We start from the raw sequence: 23810 nt of genomic DNA, 5'->3' as shown, positions 1-23810 counted from the left end.
TGGTCTGAGGATCCCTGGGGCCCCCAAGACCCTCCCAGGAGTCTGCGAAATCAAATTTATTTGCCAGACATTGAAGATATTTGCAAAAATTTAAAACATTGTCACTCTTCTCATTATTTATTTGTTAAAAAAATATAGGCTTTATTTCATAAAAATATTTCACTTTTATTAATATTTAATGGGTTCAGTACTGTTATTTTTACATGATTCAATAAATAAATATTCTATGAATGCATCAATTTTAATTTTTAATATGATAAATATTGATAAATATGACCCATACAAACAAACGCTCTTTTGGCATCCTCCATAATTTTTAAAAGTGGGAAGGGGTCCTGAGAACAAAACGTTTAAGAAACACTGAACTAGATGGTAGATTATTTAATTTGTAAATGCGTTATCTTATTTAAAGGGCAGTTAATTTTAATCAGTAGTTATTAACATTATTTAATAACTACTTTTTTTACTTATTTAGTAACTAAAGTTATTTTTAAAAATTGTCCTGGTCTAGCCCTTTATTCAGAGGGTTTTCTCTGGCAGATATATTTATAAACAAACACACAAGTGTGTCACGTGAACTTTTTTTAGTTGAGAATGGGTAATCTCCCACACAGTTTCAGTCTGGGTTGGCAGCTCTGAATCAAGAGGGTAGGGAAACTTCGTGCTTAATTTTTTTTTCTGCTTACTTTTACTTTGTGGAAGAGGACAATCTAAAATCAAAGGTAATCTTTTTCAGGTGAATACTGTCTTTTCTTTCACTTCCCTTGGACCTTTAGTTGATTATGCCTCTGTTTTTTCAAATATTATTTGAAAAATAATAAATATTATTTATTATTGCACATCTTATCATTTAATAAGATTGTGTGTTAGCATATATCAGGCCAGGCTCCAAGCTCAACAATTGGGATTGGTGGCTATTTCTGTATAATATATTATGTTTAATTGCTCCCAAGTAAAGCACATAGTTGTGTTCATTTAGTCACCAGGAGTGAAGCTCATTTTGAGGATGTCTTTATTTTTATTGTTGTTTATTTACTTTAGTTGCCTATAGATTGCAGGATAAAGCAAGCCTTAGTGATAACTATCCCATTTTAGTACAGTGTCCTATCCATTGGATAACAGTGTCGTATCAGATGAAGGTTAGGGTTCTCTATCTCTATCACCTCTATCTCTGTCTGTCTTCTTCCAGTGTCCTTTTATCTTCTCCAAGAAAAGAAGTCCCATGTGTGTTGTGGTGATCTTGTTCCATTTTTCTCAACTATTTTTCCAGTTACAATTTTTCCTTTGGTGACCAGCCTTAACTTGCTTTCCTGAAAATCTATTCCTTCAACCATTTGCTCTTGCAACCAAGTTTGCCCTACACCTATAGCATTTTTAAAATAGCAATCTTTTGCAAATACTTAATTACTTTTATGCCAAACTAAGTCTTTTCTCATACATTCTAGATGTGCTGGTTCCAAATCTTGGTTTTCTTGGTTTCCAAATCTTGGCTGGAAAGGAAGGAAATTTTTATTTGTTCCCTTGATTTTTGTTAAAAAAGCGTCTTGTGATCCTGAGTAACACACCTAATGTTGGACAACTTGTATTATAAACACATTTCAACAAAATAACAACAGCAGAAATTTTAATGTTAAGTCATATCTTAAAAAGTTTTAAATAGATTTTTTTAAACTGCAAACCTGCAGAAAATAGCTTCTTAGTTCATCATGTCCCCAACCAATAATATCTCCTTCTTCCTTTTAAATATGGCTAATGCTAGAATCCTAAATCTTGGTTCATGATATTTACACAGGGTACTAGTAATGAGTTATAGGGCTTACCATCTGAATGAATCAAGTTGGTGAAATATCAGTTGTCTTAGGGAAAGGAAAAAAGTTTAATAACTTAAGACCGCAATAAAGTCTTAAAGCTACCAGGTGAGTATGGTAACACATGGATGGCTTATCTGCAGTTTTTAAGTAATTGTCAGCATTTCATTCTAATACAACTCTACATTGCTAAATTATGAAAACTAAATTAAGAACTTGTTACTGCAATTGTAGACCTTGTGTAAGCAGATCAAATACTTTTTCATTACTGTGTACTTTGGGCAGGGGTGTGTGTGTTACATTGTTATTGCTTTTTCCCAGGTATTGCTGTGATTGAAGACCTTATAGGCTTCAGGAAAGTGCAGTGATAGCTTATTTGCTAGGATCATCCAGAGTTAAGTGGAATTATGGATATAAAATATGCTGTGCAGTTGTTTTTTTTAATCCTGGAAAATACAAGTAGTGAAGTTACTTACTCTATTTCTCTTGGGGACAGACAGTGGATGAGTATACACAGCAAACTGAGATACTTCTTAAAAAAACCAGTTTGTTTATTAAGCCATAAATTGTGGATTCAGAGATTGTGCTAAGCAACAAGCCATGGTTTACAAACTATGGTAATTGGCCAAAACCCAAGCAAATCCAAATGTTAAAGTTTACAGTTATGGTCCCAGCCCGTGATTTCTGCTAGATTGAGGGGAAATGAGGTTGAAGTACATCCATTTAAAATAGAAAGCTGGTGTTTAGGATTTTAGCTTTTAGAAGAGAAGTGTTTTAGTGTTGAAAAATAAATTCAGCTCTAACTTTTGATGCACTACTAAGATAATGCCTTCCTCTTCCTTGAAACATTGCCATAGAAAACAATGAAGGAGATTTGTAGAGGTCTTTGATTGGAAGAGAAGATGGTTATCTGATTCAGGTGTAACTTCTCTATTTCAAATGTTCTAGAAGAGCTCTGATAAAGCTGAATTGGGAGAATCAGTGAGAATATATTGTTCTGACTGTCCGAATAAAAAGCATTTATGTGGTCTGCTAATTAAATTAAACTGCTCTTGCTTGATTTGACAAGATTGTTGTGGTTACCCCTTTAGCACTGATAGTGTGCTAAGAAAGACTTCACAATTGCTATCTCTTACTGTTGTAATAATATCATGCCAAGTGACTGAGTGTAATCTTAATATTCCCACTTTACCCACAGGAAATTGAGGGCTTTGAGTTAACATTAAGAGCACTCTCCATGTCAATCCATTATCAATTCATTTAGTATTGCCTTTTATCGCTTTGGCATGATACAACAGACCAAAATCTGATCTAAATATTTTCCTTTGTTTTTGGATCATATTTTGGATATGGAAAAGCAAATCTACCACACCGAAATGCTGCACTTTGTTGTCAGTGTTATTTTACTTCTCTGTGAAAGCCTATTTTGGGGATCCCAGTTAAAATACGCTTTGTTGACCGGCAGATAACAATTCTGAAGGTGGGCCTATATAGTTGTATTGTTTCAAAGTTTGGCTCACTCCATGCCTGTAGTCTCATGCTCTGTAGTCAACATTCTCAACTGCAGGGACCGAACAGCTATTCTGAAATTAAATGATGAAATAATCAAGCCACTTAGTAGATGATTCATTATTTCATCTTTTAGGGACTGGTAGCTCTTGTGTTCACTTCATTTGGCAGATTTGAAGGGTTGTGCTCTGAAACCAATTAGCTGAAGTGGGCTGCTGTTTGTCAGACAGAGCTGGGGTGGGAGTTTGTGTACATGGAGAGAAAGAAATAGCCAGATTTTCCTGCCAGCTCTGGCTCCCAAGTGTCTTGTTTAGCTGTGACCCCCACACACACAGTGTGTCAAGCAGTGTCAACTTTTTCCCAGAGTTACTTCTCCCCAAACATGTGGCCCTTGTCAGTTTTGCTGCAGTAGAGGGGAAATCTAACATACTAGGGCAGCCTTTAGCACTAATTTAACAATACCAAACAAACAGCCACAACTCACCAAGGACCCAGAGGAGCCCAGTTTAGGGAAGAATGACTCAAGTTGCCTGTTGTGACAGCTGCTTCACTGAGTTCTGATCCAGGACTGCAGTGGATGATTAGATTAAATTTAGTGAATGACAGACTCCAGTTTTCAAATCACCTTGTCTTGTATAAATTCTAAAGCATGGCAGTTGACTCCTTTAGGCCTTTGTCTAAAGTTAACAGATGGAGTAACCTGCAAATCAGAGAGCAAAGATGGACTTTGTGGACTTGGATACATGACCCACATTGTCTCTGGGCAAGTAGCGACAGATCTATGTCATTTTGTCATTATCCAGCAGAACCTTTTCTCCATCTTTGTCAATAGGAAGAGTCAGTGGGGATATGGATGAAAAGGAAAGTGAGTTCTGTGTCAAACCTGAAAGAAACACATTGCATCTCAGAAGTTCTACCAAACTTTTCCAGGTAGGGGATGGTTTGGCAGAATCAAAATCTGGAAGATTTTAATTCTGGGTTTCAGCCAAGACTAAGTTTGGAGGGGGTCTTACAGGGAGGTAAGGCAAGGCTAGTGTGTCTCACCTGTCACTCTCCTTCTTCACATGGCCTATGTGTCAGCCTGCCTGCCTGCCATCTTCCCTGTACTCTCATTTCCTTAATTCTCCTAATGACATGCTTGAAGTAAAGTCATCAATGGGTTAAGGCTAGCAAGTTATGGAGGGTCTTGAGAAAATCAGCAGTTGAATAAGGTGCATTTGAAACTCAGGACACTGGCAGCACTGTCTAACTTTCAGATCTTCCCAGCTCCTTTCCTTCTCTCCCCCAGTCCCCTTATGAATTGTTGCATTTAATATCTGACAGTCAGGAATCTAGAAGGATGATTTTTTTTTATGTTTGCATCATCTCCTGGAAGTGTACAAAAGTGTACAAAATCTTCTCTCCTTCCCTCCCCTTCTCTGCTCTTCTCTTCTCCACCTGACTCCAATTGACTCTGGTGGCTCACAATAAAAAACAGAGATACATCCACTCAGATCTCAGGGGAACTTCATTCCAGAGGACAGGTGCCTTGATAGAGAAGGCACATTTCTGGAATCCCAATAGAAAGCATTGCTTAATTGAAGGAACCTGGAATGCGCAACCCTGTTGGATCAGACTAGCCAGTCCAACACCACAAGGGGTGGGCAGTCTCTTAAGTAACCAGGCCCTAGGCCACATACAGCTTTATAGGTCATAACTGGCACCTTGAATCACACCTGGAAGCAAACTGGCAACTAGTGAAGCGGGATGGGCATCATTACCCATCCTGCTGCATTCTTGACTAGTTGAAGCTTCCAGGTGTTCATACTTTATCTAGATAACTCTTTAGGTTGATTTGTAGCCACAATGGCTAGATGTAAGCTGAGAACTAAGCAGGTTGGGCTTGCCAGGCTTTGGGAAACTTTCCTAGCTTATGACTCATCACCTCCATTAAGATCAATTGAATAAATGCTTTTTTAAAACAGTGTGATCTGTGCAACAGCATGTAGTGAAGTAACTTGCTGGCTGACTCACAAAGATAGAAATCCCTTCTCTTGGAGGCTTGCCAGCCCCTGTGCATTTTCTAGAGGCAGTATAAAGCTGTTCTGTAGGCAGTATTGGGAGGCTTTGTCTCGACTATACTTTTATGTCTTCTGCCTATTTTTAAACATGAAACCTTTCCTGAGCATTTAGGAGTTGGCAGCATGGCAAATTAAATAAATAATGGAAGGCATTTGAAAGCTGTTTCCTACTCCTAAGCCTCACTACCTAGCTTAGAAAAGGATAGCATAGCCTGTGTCTAGGATCAGCGGAGAAACCGGGGCCAGTTTGATTGATCAGCTGATCAGTTGGTACTTGATTTTGCTGGTCCATTTATGCTATTTCAGCCCTGGAATCCCTTCCCTTGGCTTGGGGTTGTTGGTGACCCAGCATAGAGCTTTCTCAGCTGGATGCCCATTAATCCTTTTTATCACTTGCAGGTGTATGCCAAGCACTGGGGGCCAGCAAAATGTGGTGTAAAATTGCCCATAATTACCTTGTTAGTGGCAATGGTGGGCCTGCAACACACTGCTCATCTGTCATCACGCTGGCATATGTCAAGCCACACCTGTCTGCTTTATTGGGAATCATCCTAACAAATGAGCCATATCGTGCTCTGCTGGGGCTTTCTTCCTTCCCCAGCTGGTGCTGGCAGAAACTTTTGTGTGCTGGGATATACCAGAATTACTAGAGAAAGAGAAGACCCATTTTATATGAGTTAATTGGTGTCTTCTTTGTGAAGAGGGCTCTCAAAGGATGACTTTTCTCCTATTAATTCATAACATGAAAGGGAAATAGTAGGCTTTCTGAGAACAACTAGGGTTAAACAAGCAGAATGCTAGGAAGAAGGATGACCTTTGCCATCTTGAAGCATAGTCCATTGCTAATAGTATAAGCAAACATCGCCTAGTAGAATATGAGTTTACTGTTTCCCTTTTCATGTTCTGATAAGTTCAGAGGGATATATTACGGTAAGTAGAAAATGGATGGTATAACAGTGGGATACAGGAGAAAGAAAGAATTAATATTGCTGCGTAGATGATAGCAACTTGTCTTGGACTATAGATGGACTGCCTGAATTTTAAATGACCATTACCTTAGTTTTAGTTTATCTACTGATAAGTTCATTGTAAATGGCAACCTGCCTCAAACTGTAGAAATTATAGTATCATAATTACTATTTGGAGTGGTGGATTGTGTAACATAGTGCTATAGTAGATGTTTATGTTGATCACAATGGATCTGATGAATTTCATAACAGTCTGCTTTGTTCCTTCTTAGTTGTTTCCTGAAACAGGCCCCCGACAAGGTGGTACTCGGTTAACCATCATTGGTGAGAACTTGGGTCTGAAGTTTGAAGATGTACGCATGGGTGTGCGGGTTGGCAAAGTGATATGCATACCCATTGAAAGTGAATATATCAGTGCTGAGCAGTGAGTATCCTACAAATTACAGATGACTATATTGTATATAACAAAATGGTCTCATTGATGAAATCCTACATTACTTAAAAGCAGGAGAGTAGAGATTTGTGTGCTGCCAATGAGGAAAGGTGGCTGTGATTTTTCTTTTAGAGCACTAGTCACCATCAGCACTTCCTGATTTAACTCATTGTATAATCACTTTTTTTTGGAAGGAGCCCATGTGGTAAAGATGATAAGACAGCTGAACTTGGACAAAGGTTTGAATTCCTGCTTATCCATGAAGGTCACTGGTTCATGCTAGAAGCAATTATCTTTTACCCTAATCTGCCTCATAGGATTGCAGGGATTATTAAATGAGACGGCAAGTGTATCAGCATTTCTCTGAGCAGTTTAGAGTTAAAAATGGATGGCAGGGACAGCTTGAAAGAAATAATAATGACAGATCCACTCTGAGTTTGGTTCCACAAAACAGTGGCAAAATATGCCAAAGGAATATGCCAAATCTTCTGTGATATTTCTGTCAGAAAGATTCTTCTGGCTTCACAAATCATTTCTGGAAAATATTGAATGATAAAGTATCATTGATTCTGCAAGTAATTAACAGTTTTGATTTTGAAAACAAAATGTACCTCTTATGGAGGGTGGGGGAGAGGAAGAATGGTTTTTTTACTAGCTTGTATTAACTTAAAAATCCACTTTGAATATTCTCAGCAGTCTTAAATATGTGTTTACAGAGCCACACTATCTAAAGCTGGTCACTTCTGGCTAGCCATATATATTCTGTGTACCACTATCTAAGCTCTTCAGATTTACCTAGTTTAAAATTATATAGAAAAATACAGAGCAAGTTTAAAAATCAGTAGGATGTAATAAGAAAAATCAATGTATGATCATTTAGTGGGTGTCTTTCTTTTCATGTGTAGATAGTAAGTATGTCAAAATACAAAGCTAGAAGTATATAGGAATATTTTCCACTATTTATGGATGTGCATTACATTAACACATACTGTGATAGGATGGGGGAGGAAGGAAATTAACCTTTTTTTTTCTTTTTAGTTGGGTTAAATTTTAATTGATTTCCTACTGAGTCAAATTATACTCCACTTGTAATATTTTATGTATTCTGCAATTTTAATATGCCTATTGTTCAAATACCAGTTTGATGTATGCTAAGACATCATTTCCTGAAATTGTTAAATGATATTTAATTAAAACAACAACAGCCCATCAAAATATAATAACAAGGTTGAAATAAAGTATTTGTTCTATCAAAAACATCAAAAATATTTGGCATAGGGATATGGCCAGTGATCTGCAGGGTAGCTACATTTCATGTGTGTAACAGGACCACTGACATTTCATGTACTTACAACAAGTTCATCTGGTGTGCCTTCTGTAGGATTGTCTGTGAGATTGGAGAAGCCAGCCCCAGCAAAACTCAAGATGCTCCTGTAGAAGTGTGTGTCAGAGACTGTTCCCCCAGCTACAAGGCTATAGCTCCAAAAAGCTTCACCTTTGTGGTAAGGTTAAAGTATTAGACATTTGCCTTTGCCATCTCTTCTTACTCTGAATCCCGTTTTTCCCCCTACGTATGTCATTTAGTTGTTTTTCTAGCACAAACCCTTATCCTAACTATTTTTATGTTATTATTTGTTGATAGACAGGATATTAATTTAATTAAAAATTATAGCCTAACCTTTGCAGTAAGACATGCAAAAGGGATGCTGAGAAATTAGCAGTCAATCTATTCAGCCTTGAAAGATACAAGAAATTTTTGCACAAACTGGGATTCTTCTGTGATTTTTAACTAAGAAAGCTCCCGATCCCTGAGATATCACTGAAGCAGTCATTAACTAACTAAGATTGGACTAGATCAAGATTTAAACAGAAGTATCCTAAGGATGGGCTGTTTCTTTTCACTGATTTAGAGCTTGGCATCTGCTGATAGCAATGTTGCTAATGCTACTCAAAACTGTAAAGCAACTAGTGAGACTTTGGCTGGTTAGAAACTTCTGTCGGTTACTGAGATTGTCCTGTACAAATTTATTGTAAAACAGGTGCCCTCTGGCTGGTAGACAGCTACAAATAATGGTGCCCTCTCAGAATCCTTTGTCCCTGAATGATGGCAGTTATAGCTAAAACATTTGAAAGGCATCAGTTTGCCTGTCCGCAAGGCACCGTGATATGTGTGCACATGCAAGTGTATAAAATTATGATATATTTACCCAATATTTTAATCTCTTGGGTGTTTTAAATGCTGAGCTTTAACGAGTTTAATCTGTTGCTTTTATTTGCTAATCTTACTATTCCTTTAGTCTCCTTTATTTCATTTCATATTATTATGTATTTTATCTTGTTACGAATGTCAAAGGAACAGTTAATTGAGGTAGTGTACAAATGCAAACAATAAGAAAATTAAGGAAAAATAACTGTATATGAACTAGCACTGAAGTAGCACTGATATCCTTGTATTTGATTTTCTATTCTGCTGTTTGTTTAATCATGTATCATGGCAATATGATACCCATGGTGCCTGAGGTGAGAAGAACTTTCCATTTTTTTTGCTTATAAGTCTTCCCATACTTCTTTTGTTGTGCTTGGACATTAAGGATATCTTCTGAACACTGTGAGCTGACTGTGTTTACTTTTGACAGGTTCCTACTTTCTCACAAGTCATCCCAGCTCGTGGCCCTCTTTCTGGGGGCACCTGGATTAGCATCAGAGGAAGGCATCTCAATGCAGGAAGTAACATCACAGTGACCATTGGGGGGCAACCATGTGCTTTTGCAGGGTGAGCTTTCTTGGTCTGGGGTAAAAATGGTTGTGGGGCACCATAGCGAGAGAAGAAGGTTGAATGCACTGAACTGTACAACTGCATATATGCACTGGGTGTAAACATGTGAGTACAGTGTGAAATAAGATAGCATTCCTAAGGAGCCAAGCAAAAATTTCAGTGTAGCTTGTAGAATTTCTTTTCAAGGTTCATTAAAAAAAAAAAGAAGAAAGACCAAAGAATGAATTCCTTTTCCTTATAAAAAGCACAAATCCCTGAGCCATGAAGTGGATAATTTTTAGATTAGGGATGATAATGGAGCAGCTCTTTAAATATTTTTGTGCAGTAATTACTGGTTATCAGCCCTAATCGCTGCTGTTTGCAGCAGCCGCATGATGGAGGACGCTCCAGAGCTATGCCAGATTCAAGGACTGCATGTGCTTTATTTTCTTTTTACATTAGCTGATAATTTTAGCAGGACTTCCCTAGATTAGAAGGAGTGGGTGGGGAAGGACCAGTTGCAGAGGTTAATATTTTATTCATCGAAGACCTATTGTAAACTGTTGAAAAAACAACCAGTCCTGGAACTTTCTCAAGGAAATCCTAGTGTCCATTCCACACTTTTTCCATGTGTAAATTCAAAGTTATGACTGTATGGAAAGTGCACCAGTGAGACTGATAATTCAGGTCATACTACTGAATTCCCACATCTTCCCAGTTCCTTTTGATCACTGCAGTTTCAGCATTGTTGCAAGTTTTCTGTTTTTCCTCAATTTATTTATTTGAACACTCTATTTTTAGCCTGCTCTGTTCTACAAGGACTTCTTCCAGTTTAACATTCATTGGGTTTCCTGATAGTCTTATATCTTTAAAATATCTTTCCATAAATGAGTCAGGTACGACAGTAAATTATCTTCCTTGTGCCTCCTTTTTTGAAGAGGGGAAATTAATAAATGTTCGTGCCCATTGAGAACTCTTAGCAAAGATGTGTCACCAGCTCATGCCCCCTGCTTATGTTCCATGTCCAACAGTGTCCTAACTGCCAGGAAACACGCTGAGACAAGGAACTGGTCTCTAATGTTTTATTGCTTGTACATAACAGGAATCCTAACAAACTGAAGAAGCGTGGGAAAACCCCAGCCATATAAACCCCAGAGGTTAAGGCGGTTCCGATCTGTGTCTCTTTGAATGGCTACCTAATTCCTCAGTGCTACGCATGTGCTTAACAGTCTGGATGAGAGCCCTCTGCTCACCATCCTTACTCATGACAAACAGCTATGGGATCAGTGCTGCTGTTTCCTTGCCAAGTAAACCTCCAGGCAGACCAACTTTCTATTGCTTGCCATCTCTGTCATCAGTAGAAGACTCCCCAATCTTAGAACAGCCCAGGGTTGCTTCTAAGTTAGGTGGCTTAGAAATCTAAATTATAAATAAACTACCATCTACAGCTAACATGGTTTCACAGGGATGATTTCAGAAAGGAAAATTTGGAAGAGGTCAGTGGAATCTGTTCTCTCTATGCATCTCTCTCCCAGTTTACCCTTTCTGATGCCAAAAAGATGATAGGTCAGAATCAATCCGGTTTTTACTGCTATCAGATCAAAAGGAGTGTCGTGGAGGACTGCTCGCTACTCTGTTGTTGCTCATTCAAGGATCAGAATGACCTCATCCTTAAACACCTATTAATTAAATTAAGTACTGTGATATTAATTCACTGAAAATTAATTACATTAAATCCAAAGTATTGGTTTTTGAGAGGAGTTATAAACCAGTCATGACATTTAGATGGTGATAAATTGGAGCAGGTTAAAGAATTTATATATTTGGAGATGTTATTCCACTATTCTCTTTCATGGTCTTCCCTTAAGTATTTTGCTAATAAGAAGGTACCCCTAGTTAGTGATTCTTAGACTTTTCTATTCCAAGGGTAACCAACACACTTCTAAAGTAATTCAGATTTTTAAGGACAAAACAGTGGCTCAATTTTGATATGGGATGGCAATCTAGGTTAAAGGAATTAAAGATGATCATCATTCATTACAAGCCAATTCCTTTGTGCTTTTTTCATGACCCAAGTTGTTTCCCCCATGTAGTCTTGTTCCTGGAAACAGGTTTATGCCCTCTTTCAGTTTCGACCTGGTTAGCTGCTGTTGAATTATAGTTGAAATAATGTATTTTTAGAATACTTGTTAGTCTTTTGGTGCTAGTCCCTTTAGAGAATTACACCAAAGTTGAACAACTTTGTTAGCAGACAAGATATAACAAATAGGTATTGATTTGACAAGGGTATCAGGTTTAGATTATTCCTCAGCAAACATTCAAATTGAACTGAGGCTTTTAGACCCTGCCCACTAGGATTTTCAAGCAACATCTAAAGTATTTTGTTCCTCGGTATATTTTGGAATAAGATATCAGAAAGCCTTTTACCTTACACCTTACACAAAAAATATACATCTCTTCATGTATTTTCCTCTTTTAAAGCATGGAAGCTCACGTTTTCCAGGAAATAAGATGATTATATTTATTTATATTGTTCACATAAGTCTTCCCATACCCCTCATTTTCAAACACCTTTTAAAACTATTTTTTTTAAAATTCAAAACTAAATATTATTTGCCCCTTTAATTAGGTTATGAACATGCCATAATAACAACTCTTAGCACAAAATTGCTGGTAGAAATTAAGAAAATACTCAGAGTCATATATTTGAGTTGAGCAGCCTACAAGTTGAACGAATGAATCCATCCATCCATCAATCAATCAATCTTGAAAGTGCTAAGGGACTATTATGCTATCTTTAAATTGTTGGTTATTTCTGTTTGTTTTTAATTGATTGTTTTTTGCCCAGAATTGCATGTTAAGTGGGCAGCCATATAAATCTAAGTGATGAACAAATAAAGGAAAGTAGATCTTTGGGCTAGTGAAATCCCATTTTTAGATACTCAATGATGTATTTTCTATTGACACTGGCAGGGGGAGCAGCTTGTGCAAGACCACAGTTCCACTTAGTGCCCATATGTAGACTTGCAATGGTGTTAAAGACCTGTTCATTATTGTTGGTTTAGTCATGTTGCTATTTGTATTATTACTTACACACTTTGATAAACCAGTGTTTAGCTACTGATTCATTTTTGCAAATAGCTGATTGGCAGTGATTCCTGGGGTGTGAGGGCTGAGATGATGAGCAGGCTCTGGCTTCATTAGCTGACAGTGAACATGGGAAGGCTGTAGTTCGTGGACTACTGCCTTAAGTGAACAGATTTATTCTTCCCTATCCTAGTTTAGCACAGTCTCACTCACAGCATAACAACCTTGAGAATCAGACAATAAGGGTTTGTATTCTGTGATACCTTGGTCACCTTGTTATTGAAGTCAATTATTTCACCAGGTATGCACAGAGGAAAGCTTGGCTCCTGGGTACAAATGGAATATTCAGTTAGTTTGGTATCATGATATGGCCATGCAAAAGATGCCTGCTGTCTTAAACTCAGCAAATGACGTTACTTTCATTTTTTTCCCTTTCTCTCTATGTCCCACAGGAGAAATGCTGGTGAGATCCAATGTAGGACACCACCTGGTCAGATCCCAGGAAGTTCAGCCATCCTCATTCATATAAATCGGGCTGTACTTAGCAGTTCTGATGTTACATATTATTATACTGAGGATCCCACCATTCAAAAGATAGACCCTGAATGGAGCATCAGAAGGTAGCGTTGAAGAGAATTATTTCAGAATAAAATTATCCATTTTTGTTTTATTACTGGGTGTGAGTCCATTTGTTGCTATAGTTCTTTACAGTTTATGTTGTACAGAGAAAACTACTGAACAGTATTATAACATTTTTCCTAAGCTATTTCAATAAATACTGTGAGGTGAATGCACAGTAGCCATCATGTCAGTTGGACATAAAGTGCTGTAGCTGAGTATTTATTGGCACCCTCCATCTTGAATGTCTAATCCTTGGTAAAGGTTAATACCAACAGTCAAAAGAAATTCCCACAAATATTAAATTTTCTATATGATTTTGTACTTATCTGATAAGTTATTTGGGAACAACTCAGAGAGATATTTATGAATGACTGTTATGGTGTATCTCTTTCTTACAATAAAGATGTATTTTGTGAAGCATTTGGGACCATAGACCTTTGCTTTTGATATATGTTTTCCCACAAAATATCAATATGAAAGTGAAATCATAAGATTTATAGTAAAAAAAATCACATTATTTGCACTGGTAATTAATGGACCTGAATCAAAAGAATTCAAACAATGCCTGGGAAATATATTCTTCTGCATCTAGCTTTTGGATGCCATGTAGAATTCCAAAATAAACACTGGAAGGAATAATACACTTTCTGTCTGGAATTTGGCATCAGTTAATGCCATTAGGACCTGATATTAACTTACTTGGGAGTAAGCCCTATCCTACTCATTTGTAGGATTGTGCTGTAATATCTTAACTATTTACAGAAGATTTAGCTAAAACCCCAAATCTCTAGTTGAGTGACATGGCACAGAATGGGAACAGACTGCTGTTTTACAGCACTGTTTAGCAGACATTTTACTAAATGCTGATTTTGATTGCATTTTCCTTAGCATGGCAAAGATGATGCCTGTGTTCATGACCAAGTTAATTTAATATGAAGCTAATATTAAATGGGAAGCAGTGGACCATTTCTTTCACAACAGTAAATTGAATGGAGCAGGGATGGACCAAAGGAGAGAAAGAGAAGGACATGGGCAGTAGCACAGACAGAGAAAGCTGAGCTACCCCATTGTTCCAATAAAGATTTGAAAAGCTGGAGGAAGAATACCCCAAGGACAGGAGAAGCAACAGTATGTGCCCTGACCCAGTTCCTCCAGAATCAGATGCGGCAGCACTTCAGAGTGATAGTGGGCAAAAGGAGAAACTATTCTTTAGACTTGTTAAATTGGGTATCCTTGGTTCACTGTGGAGATTAATGGAACCCAGAATAGGAACTGTCCGTTTTTACCCACTGCTGTCTAAAGTAACTCACCAAGTTGTTTTTCCCAGCATGAAGTTAAAAGAGTATGGAGCTGCAAAATGTTGGATAAAAGGAATGCTTTGTTTCACTGGCTTATGCTGACTGCACCCTCTCCATTGGGACCTTCGATTAACCTCTTCTGCTTGCTTCCTAGTGGTGGGACATTGTTGACTGTGACAGGCACCAACCTGGCCACTATCAAAGAACCCAGAATCCGAGCCAAATATGGCAGTGCTGAGAAGGAGAATGTAAGTAAACTTTAACCCAGCCTTTACCCAATGTAATATTTTCTAGTTGTTTTAGGGATGCACATTCTGACCTGGAATTTGGAGAGTTGTGGATCCAGGATGCCTGAGCAGCCATGAGCAAAAGTCTGCCTTCAGTTTTCTGACAAGTAGACAATATATTTCTAAAGACTTCAGAATTTCATGAAAAACATAATTACCTTGGTGGACAAGCTCAGTTGTTCTGTTGCATTGTTGTCTGAGGTACAGCATAATTCAGCAATTTCTGAAAAACTACAGAAACCTTGGATATTGTTTACTTAGAGAAGATAGTGGGACGATCTTGTACATCATGGACAGCAAATGCTTTCTTATTCCACAGTCAATATTTAAATGGTGCAGGGAGAAAGGGTTTGTTGTACTCCTTGAACCAAAGATTCGTATTCATAGCTTGAGAAGCGAGAACAGTCTACTTAAGATGTCTTGGATGTGTTCTGTGATACCAAAAGAGTCAGGTAAAATCTATCTAACTAATATAGGGGAAAAGAATTGCAGAAAAATATAATAAATCATCTCGTACTTTATTAAACTTTGCCCTCCACTGAGAGACCCCTTTCAGTGAATTTTCCATTTTTGAGTGAAGCTTAATAACCACAGCAGAGAGCAAAGAGTCAGTTTGGTGTACTGGTAAAGGCTAGAAATCGGGAGACCGTGAGTTCTACTCCCGCCTAGGCACAAAGCCAGCTGGGTAACCTTGGGCCAGTCACTCTCTCTCAACCCAGGAAGCAGGCAATGGCAAACCACTTCTGAAAAACCTTGCCAAGAAGACTGTAGGGACTTGTCCAGGCAGTCGCCAGGAGTCAAAAACTGACTTGAAGGCAAAAATATAATAGTTCATATTCATTAGTTTATATTTGAAAATTGGTATCTAAGCATATTTTTGCATTTATCTCACATGACAAAGTTTATCCAGGCTTTCCTGAAGTCAAATTTTTGCTTTCTGTTGAGATGATCTGAGTTCATTTATGCTAACCCTTTTCTGTTTTATAAATTTGTCAGAGAAGTGTACCATTGCAGCTAATTAAATTATTATTCAATCTGACCTTCCCCTTCTTCCCCCCAAATCAGTTGAGTAAGTTGGAAATGTAATTGTTTAATTTATATCTCCTTAGACTGGACAATAGGAAGAAAGTCTGAAAGAGTATGAAGAAAGAGAATGTAAAATACAGTAGCTGTAAGGATTGCCTATTCTAAAACACCATCAGACTCGTAAACAGGATCATAAAGATATCTGATTTATTAAAGAATAGTATGCAGGATCACAAAGAAAGCTGAGAATGGAAAAAGCGCTCCAAATGCAAACTAAAAAACCCTCGGTACAAACGAAATCCCTCTCCCCGTAGAATCTTCCCAGGCTCACAATCCCAGGTGCTCCTACCGGCTTCTGATGGTCTGCGGGAAACGTCCTTCAGCAGAGCACATAACCCAAACACATTCCATTGAAATGAGCATAGATACAGAGCTTGGCACAAGGTTTCACAGCAGCTCCCTCCCAACAGAAACGCGCGTCAGCACCATGGCATGTGAAACGTTACGATGTACAATGCACATTGAAACAGTGAACATGACAGTAGCTTAACCAGCATATTTTGTCCATAATAAGATGCAAATCTGAAAAAAAAAATAGGAATCTGACTTTTACCAGAAATATTTTCTCCTTTTTTTGAACATAAAGAGTAAATGCAGTACGTCGTACTTCAACTCAGTTAAGTCAGCAAAGGCTCTTACCAGATTTATTATAAAAACATATATTTTTAAATGTTGGATAATTTTAAGAGAGATTTGACCAAAGCACTAATAGTACTTAAACTGATATCACAAATGTCATAGGATATGTCACCTGAATCTTTCACCTTAGATAATAGCACTGTGAAATTTATTAATTATTTATTTATCAAATTTGTCACCGCCCATCTCGTCTCATCAGAGGGACTTTTAATATTATTTAGGGTAAAGGAGGGCAACCTGTGTCCCATGAATCCCCCCTTTGACCATTATTTCTAAAGACTGACTGCATGGTATCCAGCCATTTTCCAGCGTGGTGTAGTAGTTGTTGGGCTAGGACTAGGAAGACCCAGATTCAAATCCCTCCTTAGCCTTGGAAAGTTCCTGGGGGAATTTAGATCACTCTCTCTGCCCAAGCTCGATTTTTGGTGTGTGGGGAAATAAAGTGAAGGGAGACCCCACATAAGCTGTTTTTTGCTGCTGGTAAGAAGGTGGGATATAATAATAATAATAACAATAAATTATAATTATAATTATAATTATTCATAGGCCTATCCCAGGTCCTTGGGAAGGACTCGATAGGTGGACAAAAAATGCCAAATCCAGTCTAAACATCTGGCTGTGTGATCAACCATAATAATAATATCAACAACTACTACTACAAATAATGACAATGGTTGCAGAAGCCCTCAAACAGGCATACTATAATACAATTTTTAAAAAACAAAACACTCTTTTTCCCCAAACCCATCCTCACTGACATGTAATGTGGAACCACCCCACTTTCTCCTCTCTCTCTCTTTCTCTCCCTCTCTCTCTCACACGGACAACACCTTAGTCCAGCCTTTAACAGCAAAAATATTGCCCGCTCCTGATTTAGGTAATTGTTCTATTGAGTAATGTGGGAGGAAAGTACACATTTCTTCCCAGGAATTAATTATATTTGACAAAGCCCTTGCCATACATGGGGGCTGTGCCAGGCTGAAATCTGTGATTCCCCACAATGCCATGGGCCTATTATTGGCTCAGCTTCTGCTCCAAAAGAAAGGTTTCGCAGCATTCTTTTCGAGGTATGACACAAGCAGCTCCACATTGGCAGGAGTTCCTACTTCATCCAATCTCCTGGCTCTGGATATTTCCCCCTGCCTGTTGCTGTCAAGATACTCATCTTCCCCGCCATTCCAAGGGGTTGCTTTACTGTTCCCTCCACATAATGTCTGGTTTCTGTTTTTAACACACTTTTGCTGGAAAAAGGGAAGGAAGATGCTGTCTTCTATGTTTTCCCATTTCCCCAGAGAGGACAGAGTGCTAGAAGTAGGGGCACTTGCTTAGTAGTGTGAGAACGTTAAGAAAGATGTGGCAGGTGGCTTGAGGAAATTGCCTTTGGTTTTCTTGGCAATAAGATGAAATTAATGAGAGAGAAAAGTGGTTAAGCCTACTAGCTTTTGCCTTTCAGAACTGTACAGTCTACAATGATACCACCATGGTATGTTATGCTCCTTCCATTGATAACCCAATCAAGAGCCCTTCAGAGCTTGGTGATCGACCAGATGAGATTGGTTTTATCATGGACAATGTCCAGGCCTTGTTGATCATCAACAGGACTAACTTCGTCTATTACCCAGATCCTGTGTTTGAATCTTTGCCATCTGGTATGCTGGAGCTCAAGCCAAGTTCTCCTCTTATCCTCAAGGTAATAATTTTTTTCAACCCTGTTTCTGCAGTTTTAGAGACAAATGTTCTTGAGCATAACTCCTGGTCTTATTAAATATGCACTAATTACACAGTTATGGAGCTTGACAGTGTTGTCCAGTATCCCTGGACCTGTTCAGTAAAGATTTTGTCCATTACGCTAATAAATCCTGGTACTCAAAATGTACAAGTGCAGGATTAGAATTTAGTTGCTAAGAAGAGAAAAGCCTTGGTTGCATGTTCCCATTACAGTGTCAAAAGCAGGAGAGAGGAACCACTGTAAGTACATATTCACCCTGGTCACCCATTGATCTTTCTCCCCATCCAAGAATAAGCTATTGGAGTATCCCTTCAGTAGTCTGAGGTAAACTGCTATCTTTTCTTTCCATTCCTGCTACTTCCTTTTCAAAGCTGAATGAAATGACGTGAATTAAAAACATGAGATGGACTATTATTAGTAAACCCAGTTTTCTTCTTCTTAAAGGGCCGCAACCTGCTCCCACCTGCATCTGGTAATTCCCGGTTAAACTACACTGTGCTTATTGGAGACACCCCCTGCACTCTTACTGTTTCTGAGACCCAACTGCTCTGCGAGTCACCAAATCTCACAGGACAACATAAAGTGACGGTAAGGCAAGTCAGGCATGGCCCTTGTTTGTGCTTTTGTGTTACCCGGACAGTCTCACAATAAGCACCAAGTGCTTATTTTATTTTTCTTGCTAAAAGAACTGCAAAGTATGTTCTTGTATGCATTGTCCTTTGAATCTTGTCACTCTTCCCTCCTTCCCTTTTCAAATACAATTTCTACTACTGTATCTGAAAAACCATGCTGTGTAACTAAAAAGAAAACTACATCTAACTACATCATACATTATGCATATTGCTTATTTAGTTTTGTGAGGTAGATTTGTATTTTTTTTTCATTGATTACGTGCTGTCAATTTGGTGTTGAATCTTAGCAGCCGTATAGATAGACCTTCTCCAAGATGATCTGTCCCCAACCCGGTCCACCAGATTTCCCAAGGGTGTACCCATCGCTATTATAATCGAGTCTGTCCACCTTGCTGCTGTCATCCTCTTCTTCTCTTTCCTTCCTCCTTTCCCAGCATTATGGACTCCTCAAGAGAGCTGGGCCTTTGCACAATGTGTCCAAAATATGATAATTTCAGCCTGGTCATTTAGGCCTCAAGTAAGGGGTCTGGATTTATTTGTTCAATCAATAAGTGTCTTTTCCAAGGCTTTCATTGCTACTACACCAAGGGCTAGCCTGCAACGTATTTCTTGACTGCTAGTTCCTTACTGTTGATAGCTGATTCTAAAGACAGAAGCGATCCACAGCTTCACAGTCTTGTTAATTCTAAAGCTGGTTGCTGTACCTGTTGTCATTAAATATAAATTGATTACTTTATATTTAATCTTAATCCCATGTTTTCACTGTGGTCCTTGACTTTCATTACTAGAGCTTGCAGATCATTTGCATTTTCAGCTATTAGAGTAGTGTCATCAGCATAGCACGGGTTATTGTTGTTTCTTCCTCCAATGTTAAAATCATGCTCATCTTCTTCCAGTCCAGCTTCCCTCACTATATATTCCACATATAGGTTAAACAAATAAGAGGAGAGTATATAGCCTTGACTCACTCCTTTGTCAACCTGGAGCCAGTCTCTTTCGCCATGTCCCATCATGGCTGTGACTTCCTGACCTTTGTATAGGTTTTGCATGAGGACAGTGAGATGTTCTGGGTTTCCCATTTTTGTAAGGACATTCAATGAAAGCTTGCAATAATGACCCAGTTAAATAATTACGAATATTATTTCTGTAATTATGAATCACATACTGACTTCTTTTTGATACTTTTTGGCTTTCTTAGTTATCCAGCATGCATCAGCAGTAATGTCTCTCGTTCCTTGGCATTTTCTAAACCAGCTTGAACATCATGCATCTCCTCTTCCACATAGGGCTCTAATCTGTGTTGGATGATCCTAAGCATTATTTTACTAATGTCAAATTAAGGATATTGTGCAATAGTTTGCATACACTGTTAAGACGTCTTCCTTTGGTGTTGACATGTAGACTGACCTCTTCCAGTCTGTTGGCCACTGTGCCATTCTCCAGAGTTACTGGCATAGTTTGGTCAGAACCTTTCCTGATTTTTATTCTGTTGCTTGCTGTATTCTTCCTTACACAGCTCATAAAATCGCATAGCCTTCCAACTTGATAATGACCTTCTTTGAATCAGTTATTATTTGTCCACTGGCACAGGGGTTGGCAAACTGTTTCTGTAGGGCCAGATCACATCCCTCCTCCACCTCTGCAGGCACAGCTGGCAGGTCTGCAGGCCAAGGAGTGTGGTAGCCATCGGACAGCGCCAGCCCACCAGCAAGGAGGCCACTGATAGGCTGATGATATAACCCAGGATACCTCACCCCTTGCCACAGGAGCTTGGCTGAGGCTCAGACCTGATGATATGCTGCCTGCCTGTCCATTCTCAGCTCTCAGGCCATACAAAAGCAGGTGGTGGGCTGGGTTTCATTTGCAGGCCATAGTTTGCTGACCCCTACTTTTGTATACCAATTCAAGGTTGGAACCTCCTTCTGAGTTTGGAGATCTTTTGAAATCATTCCTTGTTTTTCTGTGTCTGTTTCCATCTTCAATGTATTTACAAATGTCATTGTAATATTGTTTGTTTTTTAATGTATTACCATATTACAAATTTAGAAACTCTGGAGTGTATTTGAGGTAGGAATGCTGGAGTAATTACATAGTTCAATTTTTTAAATAAACTGGCCTAATACTTCCCAAATTATGATGCAGATCATAATACAATTATCCTTCAGATTCTCATGTGATGGATTTTGCGCACAGTCCTTGTTTCAAAATTATCACTCAAAAATCTACATATTACAGAAAACTGCACAAAATGAATGTGTTAGAGAAGTTGCTTACAAAAGACAGCTATGCATATGTTTAAAAGCATATGTGGTTGCTTGATAAAATTGACTTATGACTGTGTTTATGCAAAATTTAAATAGATCATAAATTTGGTTTGTTTGTTTTTTAATTGTTGGCTTCAGAGGGTAAAAGAAAAATGTTAATCTCCAGAGCAGGATTATTCTTCACCTCTTCTCTTTTTGTACTGAACAATATCTGAATGTATTAAATAAGATTAATTTTTAGTACAGCAATTCTGTCTTACTCTTGAGTTCATTGTGGCCTTGAATATTTGAAAAGGACCCAAAACATTTCCTCCTCCAGGTGCCTCATCCATCACAGGAGTGTACTTTGCATCCCATCTGTTATTATAATGTTATTTGAGTGAGATATCAGACTTGATGCTTACTCCTTTCAGGCAACAACAATGTACTGGCATATGTCTATATCCCATCTAATCTCTTTTCAGGCAGTGTGAGACTTATCCCTACAGTACCGCAGCGTTACTCTTTCCCGCTCTTACATTTGCTTCTCTCTAAAGGTGGCAGCCAGTGCTAACTAGAAGATTTTTAGAGATGGGCATAGTGAGGACAGGACAGACATTTGTAATGGTATGCTGAGTACAAAGAGTCTCTGGGCTATTGCTAGAATAAAAATCAGTGTGGCAAGTATATTTTTATTCCTAGTTTTAAAATGTGTACAAATTAAAAGACAGTGCCTTTTGCTTACCCTGCACTGACAAGATAGCTGTGACCACCAGTCAGAAAAGTATATGTTGATAGTGTCCTCATCTCAAAAGCCCATTCTACAGTAGATTGTGGAGATCACCAGTTGCCCAATTTCAAAATATGCTCAGTTTCCTTGTTTACTAAACAAAAAGGAATATAAAGTCTTTCTTTGGAGTAAGGGAGCCCCAGCTGATAGCATTTGATCTTTTTCTCTCTGTGTCTCCCAGATTAAGGCTGGGGGGTTTGGGTTCTCTCCAGGGACACTCCTGATATATTCTGACAACTTGCTGACCTTGCCGGCCATTATTGGCATTGGTGGAGGAGGAGGTCTCCTCTTGCTCATCATCATAATTGTCCTTATTGCATACAAACGAAAGTCTCGAGATGCTGACCGCACACTCAAACGTCTCCAGCTGCAAATGGACAACTTGGAATCGCGCGTGGCCTTGGAATGCAAGGAAGGTGAGGATGCCTACTATTTTTTCCCCACTATTCTGTCATTTATACTGTTTTCAGCCCACTACTATAAGAGGGAAACTGCAGGTAGAAGTTGGTTTCAGTGTTCCCCACTTTAGCACTTTTCTTTTCTTTTCAAAAACACCAAACATACCACATTAGGTACTATAGGGTGGGCAACTCCAATTTAAGAAAATGAATCTTCCTCCTTCATAGGTAGTTTGAGGTTTCCATTATATGCCTCTGTAGCATTCTGCCCAGTTTAGTTGCTGTGATTTAGCTGCTTGGAAAACACTAAAACTTCTTTTCTTCATGAGAGAGACTATTATACTTACCGGCTATTGCCATGTGAAACGAGTAAATCAGACAGAGATTTTTTTCCTGCCCACATCATATAGTTTCAACTGGCCATGAAGCACAGGTTTCAACCTTTTCATTTATTATTCTTTATGATCCATCCATATAATGTAAAATACTTTTCTCTTAGTGAAATAAGGCAAGTCTCCTTCTGTAAGCTGCCTGGATGTAGGCCATTTTCAGGGAAGATCAGAGTAGAAATGTATAGTTACAGGGATATTAGTCATAATTTTATGGTTCATAAATGCTCTAATTACAGGTAAAGTTATATTACTAAACAAAACTCACAGTAGATTGATTTTTCATAATGTTACAGGAAATTGCTGCCTATACATTCTTGGTCGCTCCTCTGTTTTTCACTGAAATATGTAGACCTGTTTCATTTATTTCCATAGTCAGTGTGTAATGATTGCCTACCCTAATAGACTCAGACTCACAAGCAGGAACTTAATGATATCTGATTTATTAAAGAATAGTATGCAAATGCAGAGAAAGCTGAGAACAAGCAAAAGCGCACCAAATACAAACTAAAAACCCTCGGCTCAAACATAATCCCTCCCCTTGCCCTGCCATTGCAAACTCCCCCCCCCCCCAGGTGCTGGTAACCGTTTCTGCTGATGTCCTGGGAAAGGAACCTTGAACACACGAGATAACCCAAACACATTCCAACCCAGCTGCCAACATATAACAATCCCACGAGATGGAATCCTCTTCCCCTTCCAGATGAAACACGCATCAGCCAAATGACATGTGAAACGTTACGAGGTACCGGCAACATTGGAACGGTGAACATGACACAGTGTTGTACAGTAAATGTCAGAGTAGGTATAAGGACACCCATATTCAGACTTAGCTTTGGGTCAGGCAGTATTATAGCTATTATATCTGGGCCACCAAAATTTGGATGTTTGGACTTTTGTGGCCCTATAGCATGGGTTCTCAAAATTTGAAGTACCAAATCTCCCTAAAACAATAAATAAAGTTGTGCAACATCTCCCTCCCCCATTAATAGAGCTAATGATTTCACTGGGGTTAAGTTTAAGTAAGAAATAAATAAATATACCATATACGTTTGAAAATTAAATCTTTATATATAAC

At 38.5% G+C, this 23810-nt stretch overlaps 1 protein-coding gene across 2 annotated transcripts in view; it reads left to right on the top strand.

The window, feature by feature from the left end:
• The window catches only part of PLXNA1 (plexin A1), a 332347-nt gene that overhangs the window by 251053 nt on the left and 57484 nt on the right, over positions 1-23810 (top strand). For both annotated transcript variants that reach the window (XM_063291689.1, XM_063291688.1), the window contains exons 12-19: positions 6618-6769; positions 8160-8280; positions 9415-9551; positions 13073-13240; positions 14694-14787; positions 18005-18241; positions 18725-18868; positions 22127-22361. In XM_063291689.1, the coding sequence (XP_063147759.1) occupies positions 6618-6769; positions 8160-8280; positions 9415-9551; positions 13073-13240; positions 14694-14787; positions 18005-18241; positions 18725-18868; positions 22127-22361 (1288 nt within the window). The remainder of the gene's footprint in view (positions 1-6617; positions 6770-8159; positions 8281-9414; positions 9552-13072; positions 13241-14693; positions 14788-18004; positions 18242-18724; positions 18869-22126; positions 22362-23810) is intronic.

This window comes from Candoia aspera, chromosome 2 (genome assembly GCF_035149785.1).
Source record: "Candoia aspera isolate rCanAsp1 chromosome 2, rCanAsp1.hap2, whole genome shotgun sequence".
NCBI classification, from domain to species: Eukaryota; Metazoa; Chordata; class Lepidosauria; order Squamata; family Boidae; genus Candoia; species Candoia aspera.
The sequence above is the reverse complement of the archived record's forward strand: the minus strand, read 5'-3'. Positions and strand labels throughout refer to the sequence as shown.